The sequence below is a fragment of the Cervus canadensis genome, chromosome 20 (genome assembly GCF_019320065.1).
Source record: "Cervus canadensis isolate Bull #8, Minnesota chromosome 20, ASM1932006v1, whole genome shotgun sequence".
Taxonomy (NCBI): domain Eukaryota; kingdom Metazoa; phylum Chordata; class Mammalia; order Artiodactyla; family Cervidae; genus Cervus; species Cervus canadensis.
Genome location: NC_057405.1, coordinates 38,620,164 through 38,634,535, shown reverse-complemented (window position 1 = coordinate 38,634,535; position 14,372 = coordinate 38,620,164). Strand labels below are relative to the sequence as shown.

Here is a 14,372-nt window from a genome sequence, read left to right as displayed (position 1 = left end):
AGTTCATTTTATAAATTACTTCAGAAGCAGCCAGATCTCAGAGGGATTTTTTTACAGTGTTATGATTGGTTTAATTTTCTTACTTGTTCGTATAATTCTCATGACATGGGAACAGTTATATGTTCTTTACCTGGGAAAGTCAGGGGAAAGGGTTTTTTCTTTTTAGCAATAATTTTTAGACTACTGGATGTTGCATATATAAATAAAATCCTATTTTTTTTTTGTCTTCTTAAAGTTAAATGTGCCCTAAGTCTAGTGCTGAGTAAGGCTATGGTAAGAAAAATTTGAGCTTCCCTGGTGGCTCAGATGATGAAGAATCTGCCTGCAATGCAGGAGACCTGGGTTTGATCCCTGGGTCTGGAATCAGTATCCCTGGAGAAGGAAATGGCAACCCACTCCAGGATTCTTGCCTGGGAAATCCTATGGACAGAGGAGCCTGGCAGGAACTTTGTAGTAAGGTTGAAAAATCTGAAACAGCTTTTCATCCAAGCTGTTCTTTTATTTGGTTCATTGTCTGAATGCTGTCTCATCCTGCAGGTTGCAGAGGACTGAATGATAATTTGCTTCCCAGGTGAGCCTGTGATGTAGGCCCATTCCAGGTCTCATATTTGATAATCATTATATTTAATGATAGAGAATGCTTAAATACCCTATCAGTCATTTTGGAAACATTATATAGTAATTATTTGGTATCACCTGACATAGGTACCAAAGTGATTATCATTTATTATGTTACAGAATCATGAAAAGTGACAGATAATCCTTTGCTATAATTATGAAATAAGCATTACCATATGAAAAAAGAAGAGAACTATAATAACCAGTGCCCCCTTTTTTTTTTTCTCTCCCATTTGTTCTTTCACACAGGTGCAGCTTGGCCAAGTGGAAATCAAATGCCCTATCACTGAGTGCTTTGAATTCTTGGAAGAAACAATGGTTGTCTATAACCTGACACATGAAGACTCCATCAAATACAAGTACTTCTTGGAACTTGGCCGTATTGATGCCAGCACCAAGCCATGTCCTCAGTGCAAGCACTTTACAACCTTCAAGAAAAAAGGACATATTCCCACCCCTTCCAGATCAGAAAGCAAATACAAAGTAAGCATGTTCCCCAGAGTTGTGGGTTAGATGTCACATAATGAGAGCAGCCTAGTTAGGCCAACTTGTGGTAGGCATTAAATGAGCTTCCTTCCCCTATTGGAGTCCAAGGTGAGTATACAACGGCTGTAATTCTGAAACTGTGTGGTTTGGGGATGCTGCTAACAGGAGAGTACTCTTGAGGATTTAATTAAAGTTCTCCTTTGGCTTTACCCTGTTTAAAATTCACTCATAGCCAAATAAAAAGACTAATTTTTAAAGTAATTATCACTGCTGTTACTAAATACTAAATAATTGTGTGTTAGTTGCTCAGTCATGTCCGACTCTTTGTGATCCCATGGACTGGAGCCTCCCAGGCTCCTCTATCCATGGAATTTTCCAGGCAAGAATACTGGGGTGGGTTGCCATTCCCTTCTCCAGGGGATCTTCCAGACCCAGGGATCAAACCCAGGTCTCCCACATTGAAGGCAGATGCTTTACCATCTGAGATTTTTTTCCGGTGGACCCAATGTGACTCTATCTGTAATAAGTAAAATAGTGTAATATGCTGTTTATTCATTTATTCAGCAAATACAAAAAGCCAGTATATGCTGGGCAGTGTGCTAAGTTTGGGGGATTCAGTGGCAAATGTGACATAGTCCTTGCTCACAAGATGTCTAATGAAGGTGGGAGCGTCCTATGTTCTAAAATGATGGGGCAGTGTGAGAGGTCATAAGGGGGAAAGGCAGGGGTGGGATGCTGTTGGGAGATTGGGATTAGCATATATACACTACTGATACTATGTATCAAATAGGTGACTGATGCAAACCTACTGTGTAGCACAGGGACGTTTATTCAGTGCTCTGTGACGACGTAAATGGGAAGGAAATCCAAAAAAGGAGGGGATGTATGTATATGTACAGCCGATTCACTTTGCTAGATGGTAGAAACTAATGCAGCTCTCCTCCAATGAAAACTTAAAAAAAATATGAGTAGTCATCAAACAAAAATGTGAAGCCCAGTAGACTTGTGCTTTGAGAACACTGACAGAGGAAGGGGTCTGGCGTGTCAGGAAAGGCTTCCTGGAGAAGATGCAGTTCTCCAGGCGGATAAACAGGGGAAAGCATTTCAGAGCAAGGGAGGAGTAAGTGCCAAGCCCAGAGGCTGGGGCAGGCATGCTGAAAGTAAGTGTTTGGTACAAAGCTACTGGAAAGAGAATAACTTTCAGAATAGGCAGCAGGTCAGGTATTTAGGAGCAGATCATGTTGAGTCTTTCACCCTGTGCTCAGGCTTGAATTTAAGTCTGCTGGCGTTACAGAAAGATCATTCTGGCAGCATAAGGAAGATATCAGAAGAAGGCAAGACTGGAGGCAGGGAAACACAGCAGCAACAGCGGAAGCAAACCCTTGCTTCACTGCCCGACTGCGCCTCAGAATCTCCTGGGGAGCTTTCAGTCACACCAGTTGCTCAGTCCCTAAGCCCTCCCTAACAGCTATCTTCCACATTTTTGAACCTTACGAAGTGGCTGTAATAGGCAGCAGAACTGGGAACCTTGGCAATAAATGAAGCAGAAATAAATACAAACTAAATGTTGTTGATCAGGAAGCAGTTAAAAGTCTTGGTAATAGGTGAGAGATGAAAATCTCCAAGTGAAACTCTCTAATTTTTTTATATTTATTTTATTAAGCAACTCAAAAATAAAGCTAGTACAGATTTGGGGGGTGGTTATGATTGTTTTACTATTATAGAAGAGATGATCTATAACAGAAGGGGTAAATAATCCCCCTGTTCTGTACTCTACAGAGTTCTAGGGATAATTCAAATAATTTCTGAAGCAGTGATTTTTTTACTACTTAGTACAGTGTTTTATACGGAGAAGGAAATGGCAACCCACTCCAGAATTCTTTCCTGGGAAATCCCACGGATAGAAGAGGCTGGGGGGGCTACCGTCCATGAGGTCTCAAGAGTCTGACACGACTCAGTGACTAAACCACCACCACCCACAGTGTTCACATAGCATTTTCATCATTAAACTTCCAAGTTCTCACATTAGCATTAACTACCTCATTTACCTGCCCATACCTGTCTGGATCTTATGAGTAAAGGGAACACAGACCTGGTTACTCTAGCAAAGGAACTTGACATTCATGATCACAGTATGGCACCCTGAATGAGATTAATAGTGTCATTCTTTGGGATTAACCAATGGCTATTTGTTAGGTTGACTGTATTTTTTAAAATTCAGATTTCCCAGTAACAGAATCCAAATTGGTATAGTTTGTCATAATTTTAGGAGTAGTGAATTCAAGTACTTGAATGCAATAAATTGCGTCATAAGGCAACAGAAACAGAGAAAAGTTTACTGCTAGTATCTAACATGTTTGAGCAATGTAAAATCTCTTCATAATATTCCTTCAAGTCTATATTGTGTTTTGTATATATTGATGAAACCCTTAGAATTTATATTTCAATATTCTTTTCTGAGTCAAGTCATATTAATAATATCCTGATCCAAGATGTCATTCTTTGAGGATTTATTGTGGTTTCTGCTGTCAATTCAGAGGCACTTAACATCCAAGGTTAAAATTGCTTCAAAATATTATAGCTGTTTTATACAAGGAAATACTTTTAGTGGATTCCCGGGTGGCTCAGTGGTAAAGAATCCACCTGCCATTGCAGTAGACAGATTTGATCCCTGGGTTGGGAAGATTGCTTGGAGTAGGAAATGGCAACCCACTCCAGCATTCTTGCGTGGAAAGTTCCATGGATAGAGGAGCCTGGCGGGCTATAGTCTGTGGGGTCACAAAGAGTCAGAGACGATTGAGTATGCACGCATATACTTTGAGTATATCACACATGTTATATCATATTTGAATATTCCATTTAAATAGATTTTTGTAAGTTTTTTGTACTCTGCAGATGGAAAAAGGATAAACAGACTATATCAACAAGCAGGAACAAGAACTCTTAAGGGCCAGCTTATCTTTCCAGGCCCTCACTCAACATCTTTTGGCAAAAGTTCAGTAAATAGAGCTTTTCATTATGTTCTGAAATCCACAAAATTCTTATTATATGAAATAGAACAAGCACATTCCTGAATTGAGAAACTTATGTTGAGACAACCTTGCCTGTGGACAAATCCAGTCTTTCTCATTCCTAACATTTGTCTTCTCACTCCTGAAACTCATGAGGCCAAGAAGTTTTACCATTCCATTTCTATGAGATTGATTTCACTTGCCATTTAGAAATCTAATTTCTAACCTAAACAGTTTCTGTAATTCATTAATGCAGCTCCAAATGCATGTTAATACAGAGAACTAGTTAGCTTGGAGAAAATAAAAGCGACTGGGCTATAACGGTGCTCAGATGATGCCTGGAGACAGGTACATCACCAGCACCTGAAGGTTTTCTCCATAGCAATTATCATCTGGGATTTTATGGTGTATTTGTGTGGTTATTTGCTTAAAGTCTCTCCCACTGGTCTCTAGGAGACCAGGTCCAGGCTTGCTTGCTGCTGATAACCTGTGTCAAGCACTCTGTCTGATAGAGTATTCTCTCAAAATACATTTCATGAGGGAACTAATCAATGGGCCAGTGCATAAATAATAATGTGTACTGTAATAAATGTGGGTGGAAAATACTGATCTCATAGGAGAAGAAAGGGTAGGAGAGGTTGGGAAAGCTTCATTAAAGGGCAGATGCATTAAGCTAAACCTTGAAATGTTGAATTTGCTATGCTGGAAAAGGTGGGTCAGAGCACAGGCTTCAAACCAGATTTAAATTCTCAGCCTTCCATATGCTAGCTCTGTAACCTTAAGTACAGCTTCTGCGCCTTTTACTGGTGGTAGAAATAATACCTGTCATAAGAGTGTAATAAGGATTACATAAGATCACACATACAAAGCACATAGCACCATGTCTGATATATCCTAAGTGCCCAACACATGCTAGAAATTAGTATGCTTATTATCATTATTAGGAAAAGTCAGCAGAATGAACAACCCTGGGTTATTAGGAGGGGATGGAGGTCTCAAAAAGAATAGAGGTGGAGTAAAAGATTGGGTGACTGATGGGTGGTCAGAGTAAAAGGGGGATGAAACAGACTTTAAGTTCATTGAGCTTAAAGAACCTTTGGAGCATCAAAGAGATGTCCAGGAGGCTTGGATCTAATGCTAGGAGTGATCTGATGGAAATCATTAATATGTGGGAAGAGGAGGAGGTCACTGAATTCACAGAAATGAAAACTATATGTTTGGGAGGTAGGAAAAGTTAGCTTCTCATGGGAAAGAGTAGAGGATTGCAAATAATTTAAATATACTTATTTTACTCCTAGGAGTTTTACTGAGGTATGGGCAGTTCTGGCTTTCCTTCTTATTTCCAAGTGTAGACCAAGAAATGATCCCCCCTTTCACATTATTTGGAGTAAGTTGAAGAACATGCATAAATCAACAAGGGAACATGCTGGAAATAATCCTTTCTATGGTTTCCTTGAGGCAAAACTCAGAATCATCCCCACTCTTCCCACAAATATTAAGCTGAACCTTGATAATTCACAGAATGGTGCTCTGACTCATCATAAGGTGAAAAAAGCCCATAAAACATCCTGGGGAAAAAAAAAACCATCCTGGGGAAACTCCCTCTGTGTTACCTTATGTCTCATGTATAACTTTCCCTCTTGTAACCGTAAATCTTCTGGTTAGAAGTCATAGTTTATAAAACTGCACAAATGCATTATGTCTTCATGTGAAAGAGAACTTTTCTAAGGTCTTTAAGAATGTAATCAAGTCAATGGGCTTGTTGTTCCTAACTGGTGGACTTTAAAATATGCTTAAGTGAAAGGCTGGAATTCTGGTACTACCCAACTCACTTTCTTCCTGTGTCTGTATTCAGTCTCCAATGATCTGTCCTGTACTCCAGAAAGATGCCTTTTTGGCAGCTTTTGGACTGCTTCTCCACGCTTCCTTAGCATCTCAATTTCTGTCTGGGTTCAGCCAAGGGTTGGCATTGGCAGGGAAGAGGAGAGTGGAAAGAGAGCATGGTGCGTGCATTATTCTGTCCATGGGATTTCCCAGGCAAGAATACTGGGAGTGCGTTGCCATTTCCTTCTCCAGGGGATCTTGCCAACCCAAGGATCGAACCTGCATCTCCTGCAATGCAGACAAGTCTCCTGCACTGGAGGTGGATCCTTTACCAACTGAGCCACCAGGGAAGGCCCATTCCCTTCCTGCTTCAGTGCAAAGCTCTGGCAGTAGCTGTGTCCCTCCAGGACTGTGGCTTCCCTCTAGATGGTCCTCCCCCACATGTTTCTAATGCTCACTAGGCTCCAGAAAATTCTTCCCTTGTCTCTTTGGTCCTAGGAGAGGCAATGACTTCCCACTACTTCTGCTTCTAGGGACCTGTCAGTCCTTTGTTCAAATCCCCCTGCACCTCTTCTGTCATATTTTCATTTATATATACATAGAGTAAAAAGTCAATAAAATGTGCTTAAGCTCCCTTCTAGTAAAGACAATTTGATATTTTTTTTTTCCGTCTATAAAAATGTTTAAAGCTTTGCCATGGAAGTGTGGTTAGCATGCTGCTCTGCTCCTCAGCTTTCCCTCGACACCGTCACTTTAAGTTGACAGTATTTACAAATCGAGAGTCAGATTGTGCATCTGCCTGGCAAGATCCGCTTAGCTCATGACACACACTGAATTCTCTTGGCAGTAATGCACCATGAATGTCAGGAGCTGAGAGAAAACAAGTGTCGTTTCTTAAAGGATTGTTGCTAGCACAGATTTGTGAGGGAGATAAAGATGGCATTCTTGATTCTGGTTTGAAGAAGCCATTTGTGGGGAGGGATCAGTTAGGAGGTTGGGATTGATATAGACACACCGAGTGAGTCAAGTCGCTTAGTCCGACTCTTTGTGACCCCATGGACTGTAACCTCTCAGGCTCCTCGGACCGTGGGGTTTTCCAGGCAAGAATACTGGAGTGGGTTGCCTTTTCCTTCTCCCGGGGATCTTCCTGACCCAGGGATCGAACCTGGGTCTCCTGCATGGCAGGCAGATGCTTTACCCTCTGAGCCACCAGGGAAGCTGGTACAGACACACTACTATATATGAAGTAGATAATCATCAAGGACCTACTGTATAGCATAGGGAACTCTACTTAATATTCTGTCATAACCTAAATGGTAAAAGAATCTGAAAAAGAATGTGTGTGTGTGCTTAGTCACTTCAGTCGTGTCCGAGTCTTTGCAGCCCAGCAGACATTAGCCCACAAGGCTCCTCTGTCCATGGGATTCTCCAGGTGTGAACCCTGGAGTGGGTTGCCGTGCCCTCCTCCAGGGGATCTTCCCGACCCAGGGATCAAACCCGTCTCTCCTAGGTCTCCTACGTTGGCAGGCGAGCTCTTTACCACTAGCACCACCTGGGAAACCCCTTAAGAAGATCAGATGTATACGTATAACTGTATCACTTTGCTCTACACCTGAAATTAATACCATATTATAAGTCAACTAAACAAAAGTTTTTAAAACAGGAAAGCCATCTTAAACAGAGAGTGTTATATATGTGTCCACTGAAAAAAATGTATCATGCTCAATTACGATGCAAGGCCTAATAGTTTTATTAGAATGCATTTGTACCTCTAGTTTCTAATGAGGTGCTTTGCCGAAATTGTTCTTTGTTTCCTTTCTTGACACATAAATTAGCCATAACATTTTACAGAGCCTTTCCTTGTGCATGAAACTTCTAACAACAAAAGCCAAATATTGAAATTCATTTGAAATTTTAGCTTATATCTGACCTTAAAAAAGAAAAAAAAATACAATAGTTGTAATATTAGAGGCTCATAGTTCCCGTGAATTGACCTGCCATAGGATTGAGAACTGTTTGTTTTTTTCACTTTATCATATCACCCCTTGGATCTTTAGCACAAGAGGCAAGTGAAGAATCGTTTCTTTTTGATGACCTGCTGAATAGTGGGTAAAAGTAAGCCAAGTCTGGTGTTCATTGTAAAATGTTCTGTAAGATGTTAGGACTGTGCATTTCTCACCTACTTTATTCTGTATTCCTACCTTGCCATATTTACCCATTCGGAACTGTAAGGCAGTGGTCCCCAACCTTTTTGGCACCAGGGACAGGTTTCTTGGAAGACAATTTTTTCCATGGACCAGGGGGAGGTGGATGGTGTGGGGATTTACATTTATGTGCAGCTCCACCTCAAGTCATCAGGATTTAGATCCCAGAAGCTGGGGACCTTTGCATTAAGGAAACTCCATGCATTAGTCTGTATGTGTGAAAGTGTAAAAGTGTCAGTCGCTCAGTCATGTCTGACTCTTTGTGACCCCATGGACTGTAGCCTGCGAGTCTCCCCTGTCCATGGAATTCTCCAGGCGAGAATACTGGAGTGGGTCGCCATTCCCTCCTCCATGGGATCTTCCGGATCCAGGGATCGAACCCAGTTCACCTGCAGAGCAGGTGGTTCTTTACCGTCTGATCCACCCTGTGCAGCTCCACCTCAGATCATCAGACATTAGATCCCAGAGACTGGGGGCCTTTGCTGTAACGGGATCCCATGCACTCGTCTACATGTGCATAAATTCTCTCTACAGAATGCCTGCCAAGTGACCATTCACACACTGAAGGCTTCCATTGTCAGGGAACCTGCTACTTATAGAATCATTCCCTTCTGTTTTGAAAGATTCATTGTTACCTTCAGGCTGAGATCTCTTTCTCCTGCTTTACCTATTGGTCACAGAGAATACTCCCGTTTTCTCATGTACACTCTGTACTTAGATGGCCCTCTGGTATCTCTGCGAGAGGTTAGTCTTTTGTGTTGTCTTCCGAGTAGGGCGTCCTTCTGAAAACTGGATGATGTCATCCTGCCGTGGCTAGGGAGTTTGGGTTTATACAGATCGGAGCAGAATCTTCCAGGACTTCATATTCATCTACGAAGAGGTGGGTCCTCATAGACTCAGATACTCCACTGGGTCTTGCTTTCTAGGTTTAGAGGAAGAGTCTGTAAATGCTTAAAGATGTTTCCAGGCAAGATGGATTAGTATAGAACAGTGATTCTCAAATTAAAGGAAAGAGGAAGGACTCTCTTCAAAGGACAGAATCCCTATTCCCAAGTTCCGATATACTGTCCTAGAAAAGCTTGCCTCTCAGTTAAAAACAGAAGTTAGTATTGAAGTGATTGTGTGTACATGCATGCTAAGTCGCTTCAGTCGTGTCCAATTCTTTGCAACCCTAGGGCCGTAGCCCATCAGGCTCCTCTGTGGGATTTTTCCAGGCAAGGATACTGGAGTGAGTTGCTATACCCTCCTCCAGGGGATCTTCCCAACCCAGGGATCAAACCCGAGTCTGTTATGTCTGCCTGCATTGGTAGGCAGATTCTTTACCATTAGCTCCACCTATTGTGCAATAAATTTATGTGTTGCTTGTGTAAAAGGAGCCTGAAAACCAATAAGAGGAAGATGGGTAAGGTGATTTATATGAATAATCACTATCTCCATTTAGGTTATCTTTTCATGTGTTATTTGCATTTTTGTCCTTATTGAGTCCCCAGCCTTTAGGAAAGTTTCCCTTTCATTTTCCAGTTTAGTTTAAGCTGTACTGTGAGAAATTAATGGAAGGGTCACTTGGCCATATTTGGACCATGTTCAAGGAGCAGTGCCTCATGGAGCTATGTATTATTGGCACTGCAGTCAGGGTGAGGATCCCAAGTAGCAGGTAAAATCTTAGCGATTAAAAATCAAAACAAGAAGTCAAGTCATCATTCCATGTGGAGACCCTTCCCCGCTGCCACTCCTGCTATAAGATTTGATCTTAACAGGGAGCAGATTGTGCTCCTTGAAAGCATTTAAAGCCATGCGTTGCAGACGTCTTTTCTCCTCTCTGTAATATTCAGCACCTCTTCACAATCTCCTCTTCAAGAAAACCACTTTAAGTTGTTATGGAACTTTTTCACTAGTGGTAAAGAACACGCCTGCAAATACAGGAGACTCAAGAGTTGTGGATTCAATCCCTGGCTTGGGGAGATCCCCTGGAGAAGGGTATGGCAACCCACTCCAGTATTCTTGTCTGGAGAATCCCATGGACAGAGGAGCCTGGCAGGCTATGGTCCATGGGGCCACAAAGAGTCGGACACTACTGAACTGGCGTTTATAATTATGAGATGTCTCAATTACTTACATATACATTGATTAGTTTCTTTCGGACACGCTAGTCTGACAGCCATAAGTTGTATATGGTTCATATGAGAAGTTTCTGGACCACGGTGTGCTTTGAAAAACACATCAGGAATATAGCAACCTTAATGTAAAGCTGATTGGACTCTGCTTATTGGGCACATTGGCGTGATTCAGGGTTGAGCCAGATGAAGTGATACCTCTTTTCAGGTTCCACTATTTCCCCAGTGCACTGTGTTCGCTCAGGCCTCGATGGCAGCTCCGGTTGGACTCGCTGCCTGCACTGTGATCACATAACTTGTCCCAGTGACACCTCACTTGTCTTTCAAGGCCTTATTCTTTCTGACTTCTACCCTTTGGCCCTTCCTTGAGGCAATTTTCCCATGGCTCGCTTCCAGTAGTTATCACTGGAGGCCAGGCTTCCACTCCAGTAGTTATCACATGGTTTTATAGCTCTTCAGGTTGATATTTTTCTACGTTCGTTAAGTTTTTTGAGAACAGCGTTTCCATTCTTTCCGATGTGTCTAAAATCAGTGCACTCAGTATCTGTTATTTGAAGGTGCTCAGTAAGTATTTATTGAATGGAAAATGAATTGATGAGTGTTTCATTATCAAGTATTTGTCTTAATCTGAAGTTCTGTTAACAATAAAGCAAATTCTTCTTGGAAAACCAAGTTAATTCATATTGGCCATGCTACATTTATACATGGATGTTGTCTAATATTTTGAGTTTGATAAGTAAGGATTTTGTGATTTACTTAAAATAACTATGTATATAGGACTGTATAGTATTTCATCAAGAAAAAACTTTTCTAGGATGCTCTTTGGTTTTGAATTTTGTATTTATTTTGTGGGTTATTTCCTTATTGGCATGATGAACTGGTAAGAGAAAATACCATTTGCTTAGGGCAGGTTTAATTTGTCCTCAGAGTGTCATTGTAGCCCAGGATTCTAGAAAAGCTAAGGAAAGTCAAAAGTAAAAAAATGTAATATAAGGTTCTTCTATTTTTCATGGATTATGGAGCGAGTTAATGAAGATTCCTGTCTCTGATAACTTGATTTTTAAATTTCTTGTAGCCTTGCCTGTTGTAGAAGAGTTACACATTAATCATGATGTTTTGTAAAATGTCATGTGGATATAATATTTAGTAAACTTCATCCGGTAATCTAAGACGGTAATAATACCATCTCAGCCACTGGTTGTAAATTAGACATGTTGGTTTTTCTTGGAATTCATGTGATGTTAGCTATTGTGCAATACTTGCTTTGTGCAAAATCATTCATTTTACAAAGAACTTACTCAAGTACCTACCATGTGCCAAAAGTTCTATGTTACTTAACTCAGGAAATACAGAATGAATGAGAAGCCAGCCTTTGCCCTCTGTGACCTTGTAGCCTGTTAGGGAGATTAGACAGCTACATGTCTAATGAAATTCTACAAGATACCGAAACTGGTTGGGAGAAATAGGGAAGACATCCTGAAGCAAGTAGCATTTGATCCAGTAAAGGTTTCAATAGATTGTGTTCACTGGACTTTTTCCAGTTACGAGAAGCAGGGCTGTGATCTCTCTGAAGCTCCATCACGTAATGTATTTTAGTATAAAGACAGCAGTCCAAGCTGCACCCACCCCTGCGGGCCTCATGGAGAACTGGACCCTAGCTCTGGGAGCATGAGAGCCCCTCAGTTGTGTTATTAGAAGTGAATGTCTGTTGTTCCCTTCTCTGTGATCTGCCCTGTGGTCACTCAGGTTTTCTCTGTCTTTGCCTATATAGCAAGGGTAGAGTGCTTGTGTATGTATCCCTGTTTTCGCTCCTCGAGAAAAAAAAAATCTGGCTTGGCTAACCTCTGTTCACCAGGGATCATGCTCTGCACAAAGCTCCTGCCAGCTGCCTCGTAGGTTGCTTGCCGGCCAGCAGATCCCTGCTTTTAGCTTAGGGACTCGTTCCTGGTGTGATCAGGTGTGGCCACTGCGATGGGGTCACGTCCTATAGAGCTGTGCGCCTCAAACTGTAACGAGGGGACCTTGTGAAGCCACAGGCCGTGGTTTAGGAGGTCTGGGGTGGGACATGGATTTTTGTCGGCCACAAGCTCCCAGGTGATCATGCACTACGCTTTGAGTAGTGTGGATCCAGCACGGCAACCTGTGTGTGAATATAATTACTCAGAAGGCAGGCACTCCAGTGGGAAGTCTGTGATTATGGGATGGCATTTCGTATGGAGGAAGATGCAGTGTTAATGTCTACAGGTGTTTCATATGAGTCCAACTTTGAGTATGGTTAAGGTTGGAGTGAATAAGTCATCGTCAAACGAAAAAGTCAGTCTTTAAACAATTTAGGTGCAGTCTTTGAATAACAAGGTGGTTGGGATTGCCTGTTAGTCCTTGTATTATTTTAATCCGAAGTAAGTGAAGTGAAAGTCACTTCGTGTCTGACTCTTTGTGACCCCAAGGACTCTAGTCCATGGAATTCTCCAGGCCAGAATATTGGAGTGGGTAGCCTTTCCCTTCCCTAGGGGATCTTCCCAACCCAGGGATCGAATCGGGGTCTCCTGCATTGCAGGCAGATTCTTTACCAACTGAGCTATGAGGGAATCCAAAGTAAGGCAATAGTTATTTTCATGTTTTCAGTGAGAGACAGTAAGCAGGTGAATCTGAATTTAAGTCATTTATCTTCACTTGAGAACTTGGTGCAAAACTCCCTTCCCAGTTTGCTGCCAAGCGTGTGTTGTCGGTGAGGACTGGCAGTAGGATCTGCAGTGAAACTTAGTTGTCTATTAGGTGATGCTGGAAGCCAGAATCCTGGGATGGACACGAAATACCTGATTCCTTATCATTCTGGTACCTTAGGAGAACCATACATTTCTCATTGTCTTCATTAGAGATCTGTAGATAAGATAGTTCAGCATCAGTCACAAAGATCCTTGAGCCATTATAGTGTCTGACATCCTTTGAGTTAATCCCAGTTTCAAGGCACATGTTACAGTAATTCTTTGGCTATTCATTTCGTAAATATAATCTAAGACTGGCATTAAAAACCAACAAGGTTTTTTATTTTTAATTTAACAATGGTAGAGTTCAGTAATTTAGAATTGTGTATAATGTCTAATAGAAGAGAACTAAATTAAATATTCAGGCCCTCTTTCATAGTGGCAGAAGCAAGAGGTAAAGTGAATCTTTTTTACTTCCCCATTCATTCATTATATTAAAAAATTATATTCATATAGACCCCATATGATGTTTACATGTATTCGTCATTGTTTTCAGTGATCATTTTACATTGTTTTATTACATTTATTGTTATTACAATGTTTTATTACATTATTTTATTACATTTATTATTACATTGTTTTTTTTATTATTACATTGTTTTATAATATTGTTTATAATATTGTCATATTACATTATTTATTACATTACTCATTCTTCTTACTTTAAGAATAAATTAATTTAATTTTAATGATCAGAAAAGGCAAAAATGGTTATTTTAAATGACTAAAAATTATCTCTTAAAAGACGCAAGAGGTTTCCTAATTTATCTGCGTAAAATCTTGAAAGGGATTTTCAAAATTAATCTTATATTTTTAGTGTTATAGAATTCTAATTTACTGATTAGATTAACCACATGACTTTCTTTAACTTTGACATTTTAATTTTCAATCATCAAAGCAAGAATGCTGTTTAGTATGAGGAAGTGTTTTAACACAATGAAAAGAATGCTGGCCTTGGAGTCACAGGTTTACTTGCTGTGTTTCTTTGGGCAAGTTATTTAATCTCTGTGAGCATTAGTTTCCTCATCTGTAAACTTAGTGTTCATACTGACTTTGGAGCATTAGTTTGTTGATAAAAATAAATAATGCATGTAATGCAACAGAATAAACATTATCATATAACAGCATTTTAATAAATATACATGAAGATTTAAAAAAATTGATGACAAAACGCTGTTTTCTTTTGCCATCAAGTTAAAAGCAAAAGTATTTTTATTACTCATTTTTGCACAGGAAGAACATTATCTATTCTTGACATAGGTGAATACAGCAGTGCTTAGAGTTATAACAGAAGAGTTGACTGTAATTGACATCCAGTTACCCTATAGATTGGAACCACTGTTTTCAAAA

General features: G+C 40.5%; 1 protein-coding gene and 1 non-coding gene across 2 annotated transcripts in view; one reads left to right on the top strand and one right to left on the bottom strand.

The window, feature by feature from the left end:
• Positions 1–14,372, top strand: part of RNF217 (ring finger protein 217) — a 124,263-nt gene that overhangs the window by 73,001 nt on the left and 36,890 nt on the right. The window contains exon 2 of the mRNA XM_043438988.1: positions 868–1,101. Coding sequence (XP_043294923.1) covers positions 868–1,101 — 234 coding nt within the window. The remainder of the gene's footprint in view (positions 1–867; positions 1,102–14,372) is intronic.
• Positions 7,083–7,155, bottom strand: TRNAG-GCC. Its single transcript has one exon. It is a non-coding gene; the product is annotated as a tRNA-Gly (tRNA).